Here is a 23,580-nt window from a genome sequence, read left to right as displayed (position 1 = left end):
TATAAACAGTATATCCTGCAGGAGCCATTCATCTGGATAATGTCCATGATGACTCTTTTTAAAAAGACATTTAATTCATGAAATTACTGAGAGTGAAGCTATTAAGTGGGATGGCAATTTTTTTTTTTTTTTTGCCATTCCACAAAGTAATTTTCACTTCATTTAACTTGATATTGAACATATTAGTTCGAATGTATTATATATATATGATTATATATGATTGCACACATTATTCCTTCACTCCACAGTCACACCCTCGCGGTGGTAAGCTACTTGTATAGCAACAGCAGTGATAATTATTAACTATTTTGGACAGGTCAATGGTCAGGGGCCCTTGACAGTTCAGTTCCCCCCCCCCCCCAATTCGGCACCTCTGCATAGCAATCAACAACAACAAAAATAAAAAATAAAGTAAAAATGGTTTCATTATTATTATTGTTATTATTATTATTACGATGAATTATATTTCAGTCATCATGAGCACTATTGATAAATGGCTCCTCCAGGATTTACTGTATGTATTGTGACTGTCACTCCACTGTATAATAAATGCATCCATTCCAGACTTTATTGAAGACATGCATGCTGCAATTAAGGTTGATGCGGTGAGGGGGCGTGGCTTTTGATGAGCAGCTTGGGTGGAAGCCTTGCAGTCATTATAAAAACGTCCGATCCTCCTTTGAACAGCGTTAGTGCTACCGACCGCATCGTCTAAACATGTTCTCCTGCTCCACACTTCGCTCAGCGCTGCGTGAGTATTCACTTTTGAAACAAATCTGTTCCAACTTCCAAGGCAGTTGTTGAGTTCAAGAAGAAGAAGAAGAAGAATTAGGAGGGGGTGCAATTTTAGTAAATTTGAGAATCGCCAACAATAATCTGGATGTGGCTAAATTAGGTTTTTGAAGCTCTGTAGCTTCATAATATATAACTTACCCTAACATCATCATCTTGTCTTCCCACGCAAATCACTTGTCTCGCCAGTGTAAGTACGACCCTGAGCAAAATAAATGCGCTGAATGAAATGATCCAGAAAGTTAAATCTATTAATCTCATCAAAATGACAAATCTAGCAGGTTGTTGTTCATAATAAACACCACCCAGCCACAAATGAGTAGAACTAATTCAGTCAAAAATGCCGGTGGCCACAATTTTCTCACTCTAAATTGCTGTTTATTTTCCAGTGCTGGCAGCAACTTGTTTGCTCCTCACAGCAGGTGACTATCGAAGTTCATGTCCAACATATAAATGCAGTACATTTCCTTGTTTAACTCCCTATTCATACAATGGCATTTCTTTCTGCAGTTGTTGATTCTGAAGAGCAAGTGACCACCTGTGATTGGTACCCTTTGAGCATCCATCGCCTATACTGTGGTAAGAGTTCAGCCTTTTGTCTTTATGGTGCATTTCAATCACAAGACCTTCACTGACTGAAATTGCAAATGGTGCCACATTTAATTGCTGTCACTCACTTCCAGAACATGGAGTGATCAGCGTGGACCAAGCTTTGTATGGTCGCACAAGCGCTCTGCTCTGTGCTGAGGGCAACCCTCCGCAGCACCTGGCTAACTTGCAGTGCGCTCGCCAAGGCACCGTGGACAACCTCAAGACAAAGTACATGCGTTGGGCTTATTTGGCAAGCATTAACTGTAAACCTGGTTTTGGTTTAAACGTGGATTCATTTAACAGTGACCTAACTTGTTGCTATGCTATAACTTGCCATGACAACACCAGAGAAAGAAGGCATTTTAAGTCTAAGTTATTGGTATTAGAAAAATGACTGACTAGAACAGCCAAAGAATGATCTTAGATCACTTAAGCATGTAAGCTGGGGTTTGCGCTAACACTGCCTTATGTTTCTTCATGCCATTTGTCTGCAGTTGCAATGGAAAGACATCGTGTGAATTGATCATGGAGGATTTCCGCACTCCAGATCCCTGTGCTGGCACCGCAAAATATTTGCAGACCAACTTCACCTGCTTGCCTGCAAGTATGTCACAGGTGTCATGGAAAAAGAAATGTAAAAGTTCATATCTAATATGCTTTTAATTTACAGTTACTGTGGTGGCGTGTGAGTCGTCAGAGGCACATTTGTATTGTGGTGAGACTGAACTTTTTGATCAACGCCTATTGTAGTTGGCTGTTTTGATTCTACACTATTTTTAATTTTACTTTTTTCCTCATCTCCCCACTCATTTTGATGCAGATTTAGGACGTACTATTTTGGTCTACGGTGCTGATTACGGACGCCGTGACCGGACCACGTGCACATACAGACGGCCCCTCAGCCAGATAGAAAACGCAGAATGCCTACACCCAACTGACATTGTCGCCAGAAGGTACGGTAGCACACTTGGAAAGAAATGCCAGCCGGTTTTCGACAACTTCGTGGGGCTATGTAATTGGTAGAAAATTGACTGGAACAGTTTTCATTTTGATTGCGGCTGGCATGGTGTAGATTTAGAACGTCTTCCTCAATCAACGGTTCAAATCTCTGTTCAGCTTTACCTGTGGGTATTACCTTGGCCCGCTACCTTCTTGGGTTAATACTCTAAATTGTCCTCAGGTGTGAATGCTTGTGTACTCTTCAACCTGTTCAAGGTGCACCTTGCTGGGATATGCTCTAGATCACCCTTTCCCCTGAACAGGATAAGTGGCATAGAAATTAGTTTGTTGCAGAACTGTTTATGCACTTTGCTATAAGCATGTGGTCCAAGGAAGATCCCATTACCATTTTGGCTAAACGTGCAGATTGAGTAGTCCATTGTCACTGTAGGGTTGCTTGGATCAGTTGTCAACCAGATTCAGATGACTGTTTCCTGTGTGCAGCAGTCACTTTTGAACTGTTTTTAATCATTGCTTCCACCTGTAGGAATGGAGTAAAACTGTCATGCTGTTGATTTTAGGATAATTTAAAAACATTTAATGACAATACTTGAACGTTGCAATTATCTGTGTAAATAGTTTTAGCAAAACTAAGCCTACGTTCATAGGTGCGATGGGAAAACCAGCTGCAAGATAACAGCCAGCAACGCAGTATTTGGAGACCCCTGTGAAGGCACCTACAAGTACTTGGAGGTTGCTTACACATGTACATGTAAGTTGGTACTATATTTTGCATTACAAGATGCTTTTTAAAATTAACACTTTTTTTGAGTGCACAAAACATTTGCCTTTTGTCATTTCTGCAGAGCCTGGGAATAAGCCCTCCAAAAGTGGAGTCCTGTCATCGTAATTTGAGTCTTGTTTCAATAAACTGATCATTAAATGAGTGTCAAACATCACTGTACTTGTCCAACTGAAGAAACAGCTTTTTTTTTTTTTTTTTTTTTTTTCCCTTCTCCTCCCACTCCCTGATTTATCAATCACAGCTTCACTGGGAAACTTACTTGAACATTTGTAAAGGCACACCTTTACTAAATTAAGGTTGACAGTGCCGCATTAAGTGAAAGGAGTTCTGTAGACTCGAGGCACAGATCTGGGGAAGGGTACAAACTATTTGTAACTGTTTTGATTTGCAAATCCTCCCATGGGTTAAGTTTTGAACTGCCTTTTGGAGATTTTAAACTATTTTTTTTTTTTTTTATTTTTATTTTTTATTTTTATTCTAGTGCAACATTGAACTTAATTTCAGCTGACCTTTGTGATTGGGGAAAAACTGCATATGGGTCTGGAATTTGACCAAAATATTTGTAGTTTTTTTTTTGAAGGGGGGGGTGTCATTTTTCATGAGGAAAAATGTATTTCCCCCACAATTAGACTGCAGCCTTTGAACTGTTTAATTGGAACGCGTCAATCTTCACAGATCCTGCTGCTATTTGCGCTTTGTTTTTAACGACCTGTTTTCTGAAGTGTTGGGGGACAGCGTTATGTTCCGATGGATGCAGAAATGCAATGCACTGCGTGAGCCTGAGCGCTACTGGAAGGTGGTCAAATGCCCCTGTGATGTATTCTTGCACTTAAGTGTAAACTAGTTTATCACGCATTGTTTGTATTTACACCTCAAACATTAGTTGAAACATATTGCTGGTGGTGGGTGGAATCCTTGTACAGTAATTCCTCGTTATATTGCAGTTCACCTATTACGGCTTCTGTGCATCATGGATTTTACAATTCCAATGAAGTTGGGACGTGTTAAACGTAAAGAAAAACTGAATAAAATTTGCAAATCCATTTTCTACCACTTATCTGAGGTCTGGTCACAGGGGCAGTAGCTTTTGCAGGGACGCCCAGACTTCCCTCTCCCCAGCCACTTCACCCAGCTCTTCTGGGGGGATCCCTAGGCGTTCCCAGGGCAGCCGAAGGATGTCGTCTCCTCCCAATGGGACATGGCTGGAACACCTCACCAGGGAGGCATCCGAATCAGATGCCCCAGCCACCTCATCTGGCTCCTCTCGATGTGGAGGAGCCGCAACTCTACTCGGAGATCCTCTCGGATGACCGAGGTTCTCACCTTATTTTTGAGGGAGAGCCCGGACACCCTGCGGAGGAAACTCATTTCGGCCGCTTCGATTCGGGATCTTGTTCTTTTGGTCATGACCCACAGCTCGTGACCATAGGTGAGGGTAGGAACGTAGATCGACCGGTAAATAGAGAGCTTCGCCTTTTGGCTTAGCTCCTCCTTTACCACAACGGATCGATACAAAGTCCGCATCACTGCAGACGCTGCACCGATCCGCCTGTCGATCTCCCGTTCAATTCTTCCCTCACTCGTGAACAAGACCACAAGATACTTGAACACCTCCACTTGGAGCATGATCTCATCCCCGACCTGGAAAGCGCACGCCACCCTTTTCTGACTGAGGGCGATGGTCGCAGAATTGGAGGTGCTGCTTCACACTCAGCTGCGAACTGCTCCAGTGAGAGTTGGTCACGGCTTGATGAAGCCAACAGAAACACAGCATCTGCAAAAAGCAGAGATGCAGGACTGAGGCCACCAAACCAGACCCCTCTACACCTCAGCTGTGCCTAGGAATTCTGTCCATAAAAGTAATGAACAGAATCAGTGACAAAGGGCAGACTTGACTGAGTCCAACAATCACTGGAAACGAGTCCGACTTACTGCCGGATATGCGGACTAAACTCTGACTCTGGTTGTACAGGGGCCGAACAGCCCATATCGGGGGGTTCGGTACCCCATACTCCCGAAGCACCCCCCACAGGACCACCCGAGAGACATGGTCGAATCGCTTCTCCAAGTCGACAAAACACGTGGACTAGTTGGGCAAGGACCCTGCCGAGGGTGTCGAGCTGGTCCACTGTTCAACGGCCAGGACGAAAACCACACTGCTCCTCCTGAATCTGAGATTCAAGTTCTCCTCTCCAGCACCCCTGAATAGACCTCACCAGGGAGGCTGAGGAGAGTGATCCCCCTATAGTTCTTTAAAAAGGGGAACCACCACCCCAATCTGCCAATCCAGAGGCACTGTCCTCAATGTCCACGTGTTGTTGCAGAGGTGTGTTAATCAGGACAGCCCTTCAACATCCAGAGCCTTGAGGAACTCCGGGCGAATCTCATCCACCCCCGGGGCCTTGCCACCGAGGAGCTTTATAACCACCTCGGTGACCTCAACCCCAGAGATAGGAGAGCCTGCCTCAGAGAACCCAGACGCTGCTCCCTTATGGGATGGCGTGTCGGTGGAATTGAGGTCTTCGAAGTATTCTCCCCACCGGCTCACAACGTGCCGAGTCGAGGTCAGCAGCGCCCCATCCCCACTATACACAGTGTTGATGGTGCACTGCTTCCCCCTCCTGAGACGCCGGATGGTGGACCAGAATTTCCTCGAAGCTGTCCGGAAGTCTTTCCCCATGGTCTCACCGAACTCCTCCCATGCCTGAGATTTTGCTTCAGCGACCACCAAAGCTGCATACTGCTTAGTCAGCCGGTACCCATCAGCTGCTTCAGGAGTCCCACGGGCCAAAAAGGCCCAATAGGACTCCTTCTTCAGCTTGACTGCATCCCTCACCGTTGGTGTCCATCAACGGGTTCGGGGATTGCCGCCACGACAGGCACCGACCGCCTTACGGCCACAGCACTGGTCGGCTGCCTCAGCAATGGAGGCGCGGAACATGGTCCACTGGGACTCGATGTCCCCTGTCTCCCCCGGAACGTGAGCAAAGTTCAGTCGGAGGTGGGAGTTGAAACTCCTTCTGACAGGGGATTTCGCCAGACATTTCCAGCAGAGCCTCACAATACGTTTGGGCCTGCGACGTCGGACCGGCATCTTCCCCCACCATCGGAGCCAACTCACTACCACGTGGTGATCAGTTGACAGCGCCACCCCTCTCTTCACCCGAGTGTCACGGGTGACAATGACACGACCACAAAGTCAATCATCGAACTGCGATCTAGGGTGTCCTGGTGCCAAGTGTACGTGTGGACACCCTTATGCTTGAACATGGTGTTCGTTATGGAGAATCAGTGGTGAGCACAGAAGTCCAATAACAGAACACCGCTTGGGTTCTGGTCGGGGGGACTGTTCCTCCCAATCACTCTCTTCCAGGTCTCACTGTCATTGCCCACATGAGCATTGAAGTCCCCAGCAGGAGCGCTCTCCAGCACCCCCTCCAAGGACTCCAAAAAGGGTGGTGTTGGATTTATCTTACCCAACATTATAATGAATAGACACAAAAGGAATGAAGACGCTGGTCTCTTTACTCATGAGGAGGGCGCATGGGAGATTGTTCAGGTTACAGCCTCTCAACATGCTCTAAACAATCTCTCCCGTCGCTCCTGCATTTATTTGAAAATAGGGAGGTTTCTAAGTTTACAAGACACAACACACTAAGGGGAGGGTTTCAAGGTGAAAACATGGCACCAAAACCTGCCACGTTCCGGCCACGTCCTTCTCTCTGATGATTCCTGCTGAGTCATCTTCTTAAACGAGACATCTTTCTTCCTAAAAATTGTCCATAATACTCATGCAAGCTAAGCAAATAAATGATAAGTTCTACGATATATCTAACAGGTGGGTACTCTGAACTGCTGTTTCGTGCATAGGCACAAGCAACAGTCAGGATCCATCCCCCCACCCGAAGGCGGAGGGAGGCTACCCTCTCGTCCACCGGGGTGAAGCCCAACGTACAGGCGCCAAGCCTGGGAGCAATAATTATAGCCACACCTGCTCGGCGCCTCTCACCGTGGGCAACTCCAGAGTGGAAGAGAGTCCAACCCCTCTCGAGATGACTGGTACCAGAGCCCAAGCTGTGTCTGGAGGCGAGTCCGACAATATCTAGTCGGAACTTCTCGACCTCACACACCAGTTTGGGCTCCTTCCCTGCCAGAGAGGTGACATTACACGTCCCTCGAGCCAGCTTCTGTAGCCGGGGATCGGATCGCCAAGGTCCCTGCCTTCGGCCACCGCCCAGCTCACACTGGACCCGACCCCTATGGCCCCTCCTACAGGTGGTTAACCCATGGGAAGATTTGCAAATCATGTTCAACCTATATTTAATTGAATACACTACAAAGACAAGCTATTTGATGTTCAAACTGAAACTTGTTTTTAGCAAATAATCATCTAACTTAGAATTTTATGGCTGCAACACTTTCCAAAAAAGGTGGGACATGTGGCAAAAAGACTGAGAAAGTTGAGGAATGCTCATCAAATACCTGTTTGGAACGTCCCACAGGTGAACACACTAATTGGGAACAGGTGGGTGCCATGATTGGGTATAAAAGGAGCTTCCATGAATTGCTCAGCCATTCACGAGCAAAGATGGGGCGAGGTTCACCTCTTTGTGAACGAGTGCGTGAGAAAATAGTCAAACTGTTTAAGGACAATGTTCCTCAACGTACAATTGCAAGGAATTTTGGGATTTCATCATCTACGGTCCATATCATCATCAAAAGGTTCAGAGAATCTGGAGAAATCACTGCATGTAAGCGGCAAGGCCGAAAACCAACATTGAATGCCCGTGACCTACGATCCCTTAGGCAGCACTGAATCAAAAACTGACATCAATGTGTAAAGGATTACACCATGTGGGCTCAGGAACACTTCAGAAAACCAATGTCAGTAAATACAGTTCGGTGCTACCACCGTAAGCAAATCAAAAAAACATTTATCAACAACACCCAGAAATGCCGTCGGCTTCTCTGGGCCCAAGCTCATCTAAGATGGACTGATGCAAAATGGTAAAGTGGTCCCACGCATCCACATTTCAAATTGTTTTGGGAAATTGTGGACGTCGTGTCCTCTGGGCCAAAGAGGAAAAGAACCATCTGGACTGTTATGGACACAAAGTTGAAAAGCCAGCATCTGTGATGGTATGGGGCTGATTTAGTGCCAATGGCATGGGTAACTTACAGATCTGTGAAGGCACCATTAATGCTGGAAGGTACATACAGGTTTTGGAGAAACATATGCTGCCATCCAAGCAATGTCTTTTTCATGGACACCCATGCTTATTTCAGCAAGACAATGCCATACCACATTCTGCACGTGTTACAACAGCGTGGCTTTGTAGTAAAAGAGTGCGGGTACGAGACTGGCCTGCCTGCAGTCCAGACCTGTCTCCCATTGAAAATGTGTGGCGGATTATGAAGCATAAAATACGACAACGGAGACCCCAGACTTTTGAACAGCTGAAGCTGTACATCAAGCAAGAATGGGAAAGAATTCCAGCTACAAAGCTTCAACAATTTGTGTCCTCAATTCCCAAACATTTGATTGTTGTTAAAAGAAAAGGTGATGTAACACAGTGGTAAACATGACCTTGTCCCATCTTTTTTGGAATGTGTTGCAGCCATAAAATTCTAAGTTAATGATTTGCTAAAAGGGTTTATCAGTTTGAACATTAAATATCTTGTCTTTGTAGTGTATTCAATTAAATATAGGTTGTAGATTTGCAAATCATTGTTTCTGTTTTTATTTAACACAATGTCCCAACTTCATTGGAATTGAGGTTGTAATTCACCATATCACTAAATTGTTTTTGGTATGTTAAAATAACCATTTTCTAACCTAAAAAAAATAAAAATAAAATCAAAACGGACAAGCAAAATACCCGTTTCGTGCGCAAGCTTAGTTGGACTGAGCGCTAAGATTTGTTTGTTGACAGCGTACGTCTCACAGTAACCCTTTTACTTTAGCAATAACAATTAAACGCTTGTATCATTGGAATAAAAGTTTTAAAAAGCCCCAAAAGGCGGTTCAAAACTTTCAGTTACAAATAGTTTGTACCCTTTCCCAGATCTGTGCCTCGAGACAATCCAGTCTCAAGTCTTCAGACTTCCTTTGACTTAATGCGGCACTGTCAACCTTTTAGTAAGGTTTGCCTTTACAAATGTTCAAGTAAAGGTTTCCCAGTGAAGCTGTGAGTTTGATAAATGAGGAAGAGAAGCAGTTTCTTCAGTTGAACAAGTAGTGATGTTTGACACTCATTTAATGATCAGTTTATTGAAACAAGACTCAAATTACGATGACAGGACTACTTTTGGAGGGCTTATTCCAAGGCTCTGCAAAAAGAACAAGAGTCAAATGTTTTATGTACTCAAAAAAAGTTTCAGATTGTGTTATTTTAAAAAGCATCTTGTAATGCAAAATATAGTACCAACTACTTACATGTACATGTGTAAGCAACCTCCAAGTACTTGTAGGTGCCTTCACAGGGGTCTCCAAATACTGTGTTGCTGGCTGTTATCTTGCAGCTGGTTTTCCCATCGCACCTATGAACGTAGGCTTAGTTTTGCTAAAACTATTTACACAGATAATTGCAACGTTCAAGTATTGTCATTAAAAATGTTTTTAAATTATCCTAAAATCAACAGCATGACAGTTTTACTCCATTCCTAAAAGGTGGGAGCAATGTTGATTAAAAAAAAAAATTGTTCAAACGTGACTGCTGCACACAGGAAACAGTCATCTGAATCTGGTTGGCAACCCAACAGTGACAATGGACTACTCAAGCTGCACGTTTAGCCAAAATGGTAATGTGATCTTCCTTGGACCACATGCCACCCGTTTATAGCAAAGTGCATAAACAGTTCCGCAACAAACTCATTTCTCTGCCACTTATTCTGTTCAGGGGAAAGGGTGATCTAGAGCATATCCCAGCAAGGTGCACCTTGAACAGGTTGAAGAGTATACAAGCATTCACACCTGTGGACAATTTAGAGTATTAACCCAAGAAGGTAGCGTGCCAAGGTAATACCCACAGGTAAAGCTGAACAGAGATTCGAACAGTTGATTGAGAAAGACGTTCTAAATCTGCACCATGCCAGCCGCAATCAAAATGAAAACTGTTCCATTCAATTTTCTACCAATTACATAGCTCCACGAAGTTGTCAAAAACAGGCTGGCATTTCTTTCCAAGTGTGCTACCGTACCTTCTGGCAACAATGTCAGTTGGGTGCAGGCATTCTGCATTTTCTATCTGGCTCAGGGGCCGTCTGTATGTGCACGTGGTCCTGTCACGGCGTCCGTAATCAGCACCGTAGACCAAAATAGTGTGTCCTAAATCTGCATCAAAATGAGAGGGGGGGGGGGGGGGGGGAAATAAGGGGAAAAAAAAAAAGTGTAGTCTCAAAACATCCAACTACAATAGGCGTTGATCAAAAAGTTCAGTCTCACCACAATACAAATGCGCCTCTGAAGACTCACACGCCACCACAGTAACTGTAAATTAAAAGCATATTAGATATTAACTTTTACCTCTCTTTTTCCATGACACCTGTGACATACTTGCAGGCAAGCAGGTGAAGTTGGTCTGCAAATATTTTGCGGTGCCAGCACAGGGATCTGGAGTGCGGAAATCCTCCATGATCAATTCACACGATGTCTTTCCATTGCAACTGCAGACAAATGGCATGAAGAAACATAAGGCAGTGTTAGCGCAAACCCCAGCTTACATGCTTCAGTGATCATTCTTTGGCTGTTCTAGTCAGTCATTTTTCTAATACCAATAATTTAGACTTAAAATGCCTTCTTTAAACCCCCCCCCCCCTCTTTTAAGTGCACTTTTTTCCAGGTCAGCTGCAGCATATCTTAGCAGACAAAGAGGCAGGGGTAAACACTGTACGGTCAGCCAATTGAACAGGAAAATAAAGTCAGCGAAGGACAATTTCGAGTCACCTGTTAAGACATTTTTTTGCTTTATGAGAAGAAGCTGGAATGCAGAGATCACAGGCAAATTGTGCACAGAAGGGCTTTGAAGAGATTCAAACCTTGAACCTCACCCACAACAGTGAGGCACATGTGCCAACTGTTCAACCACCCTGTGGCCATTATAGTTTAGCCAAGTCTCTTACACCGACGAGCTTGTTTCACCATTATCCGCTGTCACCGATTTGATAACTGCCTGTTCAATTACAGCAAAATGCAGTGACATATCTGGTGTTGTCATGGCAAGTTATAGCATAGCAACAAGTTAGGTCACTGTTAAATGCATCCACGTTTAAACCAAAACCAGGTTTACAGTTAATGCATGCCAAATAAGCCCAACACATGTACTTTGTCTTGAGGTTGTCCACGGTGCCTTGGCGAGCGCACTGCAAGTTAGCCAGGTGCTGCGGAGGGTTGCCCTCAGCACAGAGCAGAGCGCTTGTGCGACCATACAAAGCTTGGTCCACGCTGATCACTCCATGTTCTGGAAGTGAGTGACAGCAATTAAATGTGGCACCATTTGCAATTTCAGTCAGTGAAGGTCTTGTGATTGAAATGCACCATAAAAGACAAAAGGCTGAACTCTTACCACAGTATAGGCGATGGATGCTCAAAGGGTACCAATCACAGGTGGTCACTTGCTCTGCAGAATCAACAACTGCAGAAAGAAATGCCATTGTATGAATAGGGAGTTAAACAAGGAAATGTACTGCATTTATATGTTGGACATGAACTTCGATAGTCACCTGCTGTGAGGGGCAAACAAGTTGCTGCCAGCACTGGAAAATAAACAGCAATTTAGAGTGACAAAATTGTGGCCACCGGCATTTTTGACTGAATTAGTTCTACTCATTTGTGGCTGGGTGGTGTTTATTATGAACAACAACCTGCTAGATTTGTCATTTTGACGAGACTAATAGATTTAACTTTATGGATCATTTCATTCAGTGCATTTATTTTGCCCAGGGTCATACTTACACTGGCGAGACAAGTGATTTGCGTGGGAAGACAAGATGATGACGTTAGGGTAAGTTATATATTATGAAGCTACAGAGCTTCAAAAACCTAATTTAGCCACATCCAGATTATTGTTGGCGATTCTCAAATTTACTAAGATAGCCCCCCACCCCCTCTTCTTCTTGTACTCAACAACTGCCTTGGAAGTTGGAACAGATATGTTTCAAAAGTGAATACTCACGCAGCACTGAGCGAAGTGTGAAGCAGGAGAACATGTTTAGACGATGCGGTCGGTAGCACTAACGCTGTTCAAAGGAGGATCGGACGTTTTTATAATGACTGCAAGGCTTCCACCCAAGCTGCTCATCAAAAGCCACGCCCCCTCACCGCATCAACCTTAATTGCAGCATGCATGTCTTCAATAAAGTCTGGAATGGAGGCATTTATTTTACAGTAGAGTGACAGTCACAAGACATACAGTAAATCCTGGAGGAGCCATTTATCAATAGTGCTCATGAAGACTGAAATATAATTAATCGTAATAAAATTAATTTAACCATTTTTACTTTTTTTTTTTGTCGTTGTTGATTGCTATTCAGGGCCTCCGAATGACTGCGGTCAAGCCAGCCTCCACTCGTAAAGTAGCAGTCAAGCCAGCCACCCCTAATTTTGTTCCCAATAACACGGACGTCAATGCTCTTCAGTTAAGGAATGCAACCAGCAAGGTTAATTTGAATCTTGAGATGCATAAAAAAAAAGTAGTTTATTTGATGTCTTCGGAAAAATAAATGGTTAATAGACTGCACTTATATAGCACTTTATCGACATCATCACAGAGCCCAAAGCGCTTTACAAAGTCTCACATTCATAAACCAACGGGCGACTGCTGCCATGCGAGGCGCTGCCAGGCCCACTGGGAGCAAAGTCGGGTTCAGTGTCTTGCAGTAGGACACTTCGACATGTGGACAGTCGTAGCAGGGATTCAAACGTGTTCTACCTACTGAGCCAAAGCCACCCCAAAATAATCCCCTTGGTATCGCAAAACAACTCCAGGGGCCTCATGTCCAAAGACTTGCGTGGATTTCCTCCTAAAACATGACGTACACTCAAATCCAGCAAATGTCATACGCACAAAAATATTCCGATGTATGAAACTCTGCGTACTCATGAATCCAAGCACATTTCCTTTAGTGCATTCCAATCAACATGGAAATGAGCGCACATGTTGGAGTAGCCAACTCTTCCCTGCCCACGCCCACACTTGAATATGCAAATCATATTTAAATGAACCCTGCACCTGAAATGCCGATCTCTACGTGATCAGAAAAAAAGGAAAATGAGCAAGAGAGTCAGCTGCTCTCTTACCCTCTTAGAACTCATAACAAATGTTATACAGTAATCTACACTACACTGAATTCTCAGTCCTTATCTCAATTGCATTGTTGAAATCAAATGTTGTCGGGTATGAATTGTTCATCAGTGCTAATTATTCATGTGTCTCTGGTGTTCAGATTTATGGTAACAGTTTCCCATCAGCACCTCTAAGTGTCGCCAAAGCACCAAAAGCTGCAGAAACGTGCGTACGCCAGCCATGCAGTTGGCGTGAGGCGCCGCACATTTCCACGGTCATGTCACTCTTGATACGTCTGAACTTTGCAGTGAAAAAGAACGTACGACACGTTTTTGTGCGTACGCACCTTTTGTACATGAGGCCCCTGGAGACTAGACAGGTGTTTTTTTTATTATTATTATTCTCTTATTACAGGGCTTTTTGTGTCCTTGATGTAAAATTTAATGAAAAAATATTTAAATAGATTTTTTCAATAACCAGCAGTGGGCGTGCCTGATTATAATTGTTGTTTAAAATTGCATGTTAATATTAGTATATTTGGACATTTTTTGAGTGGTTTTATGGTGGTATTTTACAGTTTTCACCCTGTACCTAGCACAGGGTTTGGATATATGAAGCTCTATCTTTCTACTAAAAAAATGCTAAAATGGTGTAACTTTTATCATAAATTCCTTCAAATATAATAGAATTAATGATTTCTCATCGTATATACAAAACATTTCCATTTCTGTCTTTTATTTTTACTATAATATGTCTGTCCCTTAAAGTTGCTGTGAGTACCGCCACATTGACCATGTCAGATCAATAAAGTTTATTCAAAATCTGATTATTGAATTCCCTGTGTCATTTTGTCTCGTCACTCAAGCACATGCTCGGGCAGATAGAAGTCAGACATTTCGGTAACTGGAAGAGTAAGTTTTTTCCTCATTTGTACCTTTAAGTCACATATTTTTATTGCATGTCATTACCAAATGATTTGTAGTGTTAATATGTTTAAATATTTTCCTGTAAAAACTTGATAATCATATAAAAATGTTGTACAGGACAAGCTAGCTAAAAGAAACATTTAAGCTAACTCTACCAGCATAGCACAGTTAGGTAAAAACTTTGAAATGTCATTACCATCACATGTCATTACATCACAAGATTAATCAATTTTTCATCAATATGCCATTGTGGCGGTTATGACATTTCTCTTGGGTATCTGTCAAAAAGACCAAATCAAAAAAAAAAAAAAAAATCTTAAATCAATATATATGGACATGAACAGATTCTGACTCACAGAAAGATGCCAATTAAGGTACGGTAGGTATATATAGTTTTTGTGACATTTTATTTTTGAGAAAAACGAAAATCAAAAGTGCCCGAAATCAAATAAACACCCACATGGTGACTTGCCCCCTCCTTGAGCAGTCACCTTGTCGTGGTGGAGGGGTTTGTGTGTCCCAGTGATCCTAGGAGCTAAGTTGTCTGGGGCTTTATGCCCCTGGCAGGGTCACCCATGACAAACAGGTCCTAGGTGAGGGACCAGACAAAGCACGGCTCAAAGACCCCTAATGATGACGACAAACAATGGACTTCGTTTTCCCTTTCCCGGATGCGGGTCACCGGGGCCCCCCACTGGAGCCAGGCCTGGTGGTGGGGCTCGAAGGCGAGAACCTGGTGGGCGGGCCTGCACCCATGGGGCCCGGCCGGGCACAGCCCGAAAGGGTAACGTGGGTCCCCCTTCCCATGGGCTCACCACCTGTGGGAGGGGCCATAGGGGTCGGGTGCAGTGTGAGCTGGGCGGTGGCCGAAGGCGGGCGATCCGATCCCCGGCTACAGAAGCTGGCTCTAGGGACGTGGAATGTCACTTCTCTGGCAGGGAAGGAGCCCGAGGTGGTGTGTGAGGTCGAGAAGTTCCGACTAGATATAGTCGGACTCGCCTCCACACACAGCTCGGGCTCTGGTACCAGTCCTCTCGAGAGGGGTTGGACTCTCTTCCACTCTGGAGTTGCCCACGGTGAGAGGCGCCGAGCAGGTGTGGGTATACTTATTGCCCCCCGGCTCGGCACCTGTACGTTGGGGTTCAGCCCGGTGCACGAGAGGGTAGCCTCCCTCCGCCTTCGGGTGGGGGGACGGGTCCTGACCGTTGTTTGTGACTATGCACCAAACAGCAGTTCAGAGTACCCACCCTTTTTGGAGTCCTTGGAGGGGGTGCTGGAGAGCGCTCCCGCTGGGGATTCCATTGTTCTGTTGGGGGACTTCAATGCTCACGTGGGCAATGACAGTGAGACCTGGAAGGGCGTGATTGGGAGGAACGGCCCCCCCGATCAGAACCCGAGCGGTGTTCTGTTATTGGACTTCTTTGCTCGTCATGGATTGTCCATAACGAACACCATGTTCAAGCATAAGGGTGCCCTTAGATGCCGGTCCGACGTGGCAGGCCCAAACGTATTGTGAGGGTCTGCTGGGAACGTCTGGCAGAATCCCCTGTCAGAAGGCGTTTCAACTCCCACCTCCAACAGAACTTTGCTCATGTTCCGGGGGAGGCTGGGGACATCGAGTCCGAGTGGACCATGTTCCACGCCTCCATTGCTGAGGCGGCCGACCGGAGCTGTGGCCGTAAGGTGGTCGGTGCCTGTCGTGGCGGCAATCCCCGAACCCGTTGGTGGACACCAACGGTGAGGGATGCCGTCAAGCTGAAGAAGGAGTCCTATTGGCCCTTTTTGGCCTGTGGGACTCCTGAGGCACCTGATGGGTACCGGCTGGCCAAGCGGAATGCAGCTCTGGTGGTCGCTGAAGCAAAAACGCGGGTATGGGAGGAGTTCGGTGAGGCCATGGAGAAAGACTTCCGGACGGCTTCGAGGAAATTCTGGTCCACCATCCGACGTCTCAGGAGAGGAAAGCAGTGCACCACCAACACTTTGTATAGTGGGGATGGGGCGCTGCTGACCTCGACTCGGGACATTGTGAGTCGGTGGGGAGAATACTTCGAAGACCTCCTCAATTCCACCGACATGCCTTCCCATGAGGAAGCAGAGTGTGGGTTCTCTGAGGCGGGCTCTCCTATCTCTGGGTTTGAGGTCACCGAGGTAGTTAAAAAGCTCCTCGGTGGCAGGGCCCCGGGGGTGGATGAGATTCGCCCGGAGTTCCTAAAGGCTCTGGATGTTGTGGGGCTGTCCTGGTTGACACGCCTCTGCAACATCGCGTGGACATCGGGGACAGTGCCTCTGGATTGGCAGACTGGGGTGGTGGTCCCCCTTTTTAAGAAGGGGGACCGGAGGGTGTGTTCCAACTACAGGGGGATCACACTGCTCAGCCTCCCTGGTAAGGTCTATTCAGGGGTGCTGGAGAGGAGGGTCCGGCGGGAAGTCGAATCTCAGATTCAGGAGGAGCAGTGTGGTTTTCGTCCTGGCCGTGGAACAGTGGACCAGCTCTACACCCTCGGCATGGTCCTCGAGGGTGCATGGGAGTTAGCCCAACCAGTCTACATGTGTTTTGTGGACTTGGAGAAGGCGTTCGACCGTGTCCCTCGGGGAGTCCTGTGGAGGGTGCTTCAGGAGTATGGGGTACCGAACCCCCTGATACGGGCTGTTCGGTCCCTGTACGACCGGAGTCAGAGTTTGGTCCGCATATCCGGCAGTAAGTCGGAATCGTTCCCGGTGAGGGTTGGACTCCGCCAAGGCTGCCCTTTGTCGCCGATTCTGTTCATAACTTTTATGGACAGAATTTCTAGGCGCAGCCGAGGCGTAGAGGGGGTCCGGTTTGGTGGCCTCAGTATTGCATCTCTGCTTTTTGCTGATGATGTGGTTCTGTTGGCTTCATCAAACCGTGAGCTCCAACTCTCACTGGAGCAGTTCGCAGCCGAGTGTGAAGCGGCTGGGATGAGAATCAGCACCTCCAAATCTGAGACCATGGTCCTCAGTCGGAAAAGGGTGGCATGCCCTCTCCGGGTCGGGGATGAGATCCTGCCCCAAGTGGAGGAGTTCAAGTATCTTGGGGTCTTGTTCACGAGTGAGGGAAGAATGGAACGGGAGATCGACAGACGGATCGGTGCAGCGTCTGCAGTGATGCGGCCTTTGTATCGGTCCGTTGTGGTAAAGAAGGAGCTAAGCTCTCAATTTACCGGTCGATCTTCGTTCCTACCCTCACCTATAGTCATGAGCTGTGGGTCGTGACCGAAAGAACGAGATCCCGGATACAAGCGGCCGAAATGAGTTTCCTCCGCAGGGTGTCCGGGCTCTCCCTTAGAGATAGGGTGAGAAGCTCGGTCATCCGGGAGGATCTCAGAGTAGAGCCGCTGCTCCTCCGCATTGAGAGGAGCCAGATGAGGTGGCTGGGGCATCTGATTCGGATGCCTCCCGGACGCCTCCCCGGTGAGGTGTTCCGGGCACGTCCCACCGGGAGGAGACCCCGGGGATGACCCAGGACACGCCGGAGAGACTACGTCCTTCGGCTGGCCTGGGAACGCCTCGGGATCCCTCCGGAAGAGCTGGATGAAGTGGCTGGGGAGAGGGAAGTCTGGGCGTCCCTGCTAAAGCTACTGCCCCCGCGATCCGACCCGGATAAGCGGTAGAAAATGGATGGATGGATGGATGGCGACTTGCGTCTCCTGGAAACTATCCGGTTTTGCTGGTGAGTGAATCGGTTATCACCTTGTTTCCCGAAGTCTTAAGAGACGTCTTCTTGGTGAGAGCGCAAGCAATATTTTGGATTCAGTCTTGAGAGTCACGGCGATATCGCCGCCAGTGAGAAAGGGGTCTCGAATTGTCCGTAGGTGTGTATGGTTGTTTGAATATTAGCTCAAGGTCTACTCTGCCTCTTGCACCAGCTAACCCTCTCCAATGAGCAAAAGTTGTTGTGGAAAGTGGATTTATTTATTTATTATAATTATTTTTTTAAAATAAATGCATAAAACTGATTTCTGAGAAACTATAAGTGGGCACTGCATGGACCAAAGATCCTACTACATTTTGGCTTAAAGTGCAGATTGAGTAATTGTTGGTGTTGTCGTAAACTTGCACCAGGGCCACGTTGGGACAGCTGCCCAGAATATCCACGAGTTTCCTCGTAGAGGATCAAACCCTCTCCACTGAGGCACGTTTATGAATGTGAGGCTTTGTAAAGCGCTTTGGGCACTGTGATGATGTCGATAAAGTGCTATATAAGTGCATTCTATTTACCATTTATTTTTCGTAAGACATCAAATAAACTACATTTTTTTTATGCATCTCAAGATTCAAATTAACCTTGCTGGTTGCATTCCTTAACCGAAGATCATTGACGTCCGTGTTATTGGGAACAAAATTAGGGGCTGCTGGCTTGACTGCTACTTTACGAGTGGAGGCTGGCTTGACCGCAGTCATTCGGTGGCCCTGCATAACAATAAACAACAACAACAACAAAAAATAAAAATAAAGTAAAAATGGTTAAATTAATTTTATTACCATGAATTATATTTCAGTCATGATGAGCACTATTGATAAATGGCTCCTTCAGGATTTACTGTATGTCTTGTGACTGTCACTCTACTGTAAAATAAATGCATCCATTACAGACTTTATTGAAGACATGCATGCTGCAATTAAGGCTGGCGTGGTGAGGGGGCGTGGCTTTTGATGAGCAGCTTGGGTGGAAGCCTTGCAGTCATTATAAAAACGTCCGATCCTCCTTTGAACAGCGTTAGTGCTACCGACCGCATCGTCTAAACATGTTCTCCTGCTTCACACTTCGCTCAGCGCTGCGTGAGTATTCACTTTTGAAACAAATCTGTTCCAACTTCCAAGGCAGTTGTTGAGTTCAAGAAGAAGAAGAAGAAGAATTAGGAGGGGGGGGCAATTTTAGTAAATTTGAGAATCGCCAACAATAATCTGGATGTGGCTAAATTAGGTTTTTGAAGCTCTGTAGCTTCATAATATATAACTTACCCTAACATCATCATCTTGTCTTCCCACACAAATCACTTTTCTCGCCTGTGTAAGTATGACCCTGGGCAAAATAAATGCACTGAATGAAATGATCCATAAAGTTAAATCTATTAGTCTCGTCAAAATGACAAATGTAGCAGGTTGTTGTTCATAATAAACACCACCCAGCCACAAATGAGTAGAACTAATTCAGTCAAAAATGCCGGTGGCCACAATTTTCTCACTCTAAATTGCTGTTTATTTTCCAGTGCTGGCAGCAACTTGTTTGCTCCTCACAGCAGGTGACTATCGAAGTTCATGTCCAACATATAAATGCAGTACATTTCCTTGTTTAACTCCCTATTCATACAATGGCATTTCTTTCTGCAGTTGTTGATTCTGAAGAGCAAGTGACCACCTGTGATTGGTACCCTTTGAGCATCCATCGCCTATACTGTGGTAAGAGTTCAGCCTTTTGTCTTTTATGGTGCATTTCAATCACAAGACCTTCACTGACTGAAATTGCAAATGGTGCCACATTTAATTGCTGTCACTCACTTCCAGAACATGGAGTGATCAGCGTGGACCAAGCTTTGTATGGTCGCACAAGCGCTCTGCTCTGTGCTGAGGGCAACCCTCCGCAGCACCTGGCTAACTTGCAGTGCGCTCGCCAAGGCACCGTGGACAACCTCAAGACAAAGTACATGCGTTGGGCTTATTTGGCAAGCATTAACTGTAAACCTGGTTTTGGTTTAAACGTGGATGCATTTAACAGTGACCTAACTTGTTGCTATGCTATAACTTGCCATGACAACACCAGATCTGTCACTGCATTTTGCTGTAATTGAACAGGCAGTTATCAAATCGGTGACAGCGGATAATGGTGAAACGAGCTCGTCGGTGTAAGAGACTTGGCTAAACTATAATGGCCACAGGGTGGTTGAACAGTTGGCACATGTGCCTCACTGTTGTGGGTGAGGTTCAAGGTTTGAATCTCTTCAAAGCCCTTCTGTGCACAATTTGCATGTGATCTCTGCATTCCAGTTTCTTCTCATAAAGCAGAAAATTCTTAACAGGTGACTCAAAATTGTCCTTCGCTGACTTTATTTTCCTGTTCAATTGGTTGTCACCAGTACAGTGTTTACCCCTGCCTCTTTGTCTGCTAAGATATGCTGCAGCTGACCTGAAAAAAGTGCACTTAAAAAAATAGGAGGGGGGGGGGGTGAAAGAAGGCATTTTAAGTCTAAATAATTTGTATTAGAAAAATGACTGACTAGAACAGCCAAAGAATGATCTTAGATCACTTAAGCATGTAAGCTGGGGTTTGCGCTAACACTGCCTTATGTTTCTTCATGCCATTTGTCTGCAGTTGCAATGGAAAGACATCGTGTGAATTGATCATGGAGGATTTCCGCACTCCAGATCCCTGTGCTGGCACCGCAAAATATTTGCAGACCAACTTCACCTGCTTGCCTGCAAGTATGTCACAGGTGTCATGGAAAAAGAGAGGTAAAAGTTAATATCTAATATGCTTTTAATTTACAGTTACTGTGGTGGCGTGTGAGTCGTCAGAGGCACATTTGTATTGTGGTGAGACTGAACTTTTTGATCAACGCCTATTGTAGTTGGCTGTTTTGATTCTACACTATTTTTAATTTTACTTTTTTCCTCATCTCCCCACTCATTTTGATGCAGATTTAGGACGTACTATTTTGGTCTACGGTGCTGATTACGGACGCCGTGACCGGACCACGTGCACATACAGACGGCCCCTGAGCCAGATAGAAAATACAGAATGCCTGCATCCAACTGACCTTGTCGCCAGAAGGTACAGTAGCACACTTGGAAAGAAATGCCAGCCTGTTTTTGACTTCGTGGGGCTATGTAATTGGTAGAAATTTGACTGGAACAGTTTTCATGGTGCAGATTTAGAACGTCGTCCTCAATCAACGGTTCGAATCTTTGGTCGGCCTTACCTGTGTGGGTATTGCCTTGGCACGCTACCTTCTTTGGGTTAATAGACTCTAAATAATTGTCCTTGTGTGAATGCTTGTGTACCCTGCTGGGATATGCGCTCGCTCACCCTTCCCGCTGAACAGGGTAAGTGGCATAGAAATTAATTTGTTGCAGAACTGTTTATGCACTTTGCTATAAATAGGTGGCATGTGGTCCAAGGAAGATCTCATTACCATTTTGGCTAAATGTGCAGCTTGAGTAGTCCATTCTCACTGTTGGGTTGCTTGGGTCAGTTGCCAACCTGATTCAGATGACTGTTTCCTGTGTGCAGCAGTCACTTTTGAAAATTTTTTAATAAACATTGCTCCCACCTGTAGGAATAGAGTAAAACTGTCATGCTGTTTTTAGGATTATTTTATTTTTTTGACAATACTTGACAGTTGCAATTATCTGTAAATAGTTTTAGCAAAACGAAGCCTTCATTCATAGGTGCGATGGGAAAACCAGCTGCAAGATAACAGCCAGCAACACAGTATTTGGAGACCCCTGTGAAGGCACCTACAAGTACTTGGAGATTGCTTACACATGTACATGTAAGTAGTTGGTACTATACATTACAAGATACTTTAATTTACAGTTGCTTTTAAAATTAACACAATCAATATGAAACTTTTTTGAGTGCACAAAAAATTTGACTTTTGTCCTTTTTGCAGAGCCTGCGAATAAGCCCTCCAAAGGTAGTCCTGTCGTTTGGGTCTATTGTTTCAATAAACTGATCATTAAATGAGTGTCAAACCTCACTACTTGTTCAACTGGGGAAACATTGTTTCTTTACCTCAAAGATGCTTTGGAAGAGCCTATTAGCTGTTCCGCGATGCACCCATAAGTTCTGACACTTTATAATTTCCTTTGACTAAAAGCCAGTGTTGCATGAAGTGGGTCCCACAAGCTCTGCGTGTAAAAGTGACTTAAATGTTTTCAACTTTTTTTTTTTTTTTTTTTTTTTTTTTTTTTTTTTGGGGAGGGATATAATTTGTCACAAGGAAAAATGTAGCATTTCCCCCACTATATTAAAGACTGCAGCCTTTGACCTGTTTAATTGGAATGAGTCAATCTTCACAGATCCTGCTGCTATTGCGCTTTGTTTTTAACGACCCGTTTTCTGAAGTGCTGGGGGACAGCGTCATGCTCCTATGGATGCAGAAATGTTGTACTGTGTGAGCCCGAGCGCTACTGGAAGGGGGTCAAATGCCACGTGATGTATTCTTGCACTTAAGTGTAAACTAGTTTATCGTGCATAGTTCGTATTTACAACTCAAACAGTTGAAACATATTGCTGGTGGTGGGTGGAATCCTTGTACAGTAATTCCTTGCTATATTGTGGTTCACCTATTACGGATTCTGTGCATCATGGATTTTTAGAACCCCAATTCCAATGAAGTTGGGACGTTGTGTTAAGTGTAAATAAAAACAGAAAATTATTTCCAAATCATTTTCAACCTATATTTAATTGAATACACTACAAAGACAAATGTAATGTCCAAACTAAACTTTGTTTTTAGCGAATCAATAACTTAGAATTTTACAGCTGCAACACATTCCAAAAAAGCTGGGACAGGTGGCAAAAAAGACTGGGAAAGTTGAGGAATGCTCATCAAACACCTGTTTTGAACAGGCTAATTGGGGAACAGGTGGGTGCCATGATTGGGTATAAAAGGAGCTTACCTGAATTGCTCAATCATAAGCAAAGATGGGGTGAGGTTCACCTCTTTGTGAGAAAATGGTCGAACAGTTTAGGACAATGTTTCTCAATGTACAATTTAGGGATTTCATCATATACGATCCATAATATCAAAAGGTTCAGAGAATCTGGAGAAATCACTGCATGTCAGCGGCAAGGCCGAAAACCAACATTGAATGCCCGTGACCTTTGATCCCTCAGGGGGTACTGCATTATAAACTGACAATGTGTAAAGGATATCACCACATGGGCACTTCAGAAAACCAATGTCGGTAAATACAGTTCGGCGCTACATCCATAAGTGCAACTTAAAACTATACTATGCAAAAACTATCCAATGAGTCCGCATTTCAAATTGTTTTGGGAAATTGTGGATGTCGTGTCCTCCAGGCCAAAGAGGAAAAGAACCATCCGGACTGTTATGGACACAAAAGTTCAAAAGCCAGCATCTGTGATGGTATGGGGCTATGTTAGTGCCAATGGCATGGGTCCCTTACACATTTGTGAAGGCACGATTAATGCTGAAAGGTACATACAGGTTTTGGAGAAACATATGCTGCCATCCAAGGAATGTCTTTTTCATGG

At 44.9% G+C, this 23,580-nt stretch overlaps 1 protein-coding gene across 1 annotated transcript; it reads left to right on the top strand.

Moving 5' to 3' along the window:
- Nucleotides 1-1,534: 1,534 nt before the first annotated feature.
- Nucleotides 1,535-21,855, top strand: LOC133405980 (L-rhamnose-binding lectin SML-like). Its single transcript, XM_061683114.1, has 13 exons — nucleotides 1,535-1,611; nucleotides 1,878-1,987; nucleotides 2,054-2,098; nucleotides 2,204-2,336; nucleotides 2,991-3,102; nucleotides 19,079-19,136; nucleotides 19,568-19,600; nucleotides 19,689-19,757; nucleotides 19,863-19,998; nucleotides 20,668-20,777; nucleotides 20,844-20,888; nucleotides 20,994-21,126; nucleotides 21,744-21,855. Exons 2-13 carry the CDS (start codon nucleotides 1,909-1,911, stop codon nucleotides 21,853-21,855), a joined length of 1,065 nt encoding a protein of 354 aa, XP_061539098.1. The 5' UTR covers nucleotides 1,535-1,611; nucleotides 1,878-1,908.
- Nucleotides 21,856-23,580: the final 1,725 nt, after the last annotated feature.

This window comes from Phycodurus eques, chromosome 1, assembly GCF_024500275.1.
Source record: "Phycodurus eques isolate BA_2022a chromosome 1, UOR_Pequ_1.1, whole genome shotgun sequence".
NCBI lineage: Eukaryota > Metazoa > Chordata > Actinopteri > Syngnathiformes > Syngnathidae > Phycodurus > Phycodurus eques.
This window is presented reverse-complemented; position numbering and strand designations above follow the sequence as displayed.

Excerpts from the sequence above, each read along its gene's own strand:
- LOC133405980 (XM_061683114.1), top strand. The coding sequence starts at position 1,909 with ATGGAGGATTTCCGCACTCCAGATCCCTGTGCTGGCACCGCAAAATAT. Across the intron at positions 1,988-2,053 it reads CTTCACCTGCTTGCCTGCAA|TTACTGTGGTGGCGTGTGAG; the intron begins GTATGTCACAGG and ends TTTAATTTACAG. Across the intron at positions 3,103-19,078 it reads ACACATGTACATGTAAGTTG|TGCTACCGACCGCATCGTCT; the intron begins GTACTATATTTT and ends GAACAGCGTTAG.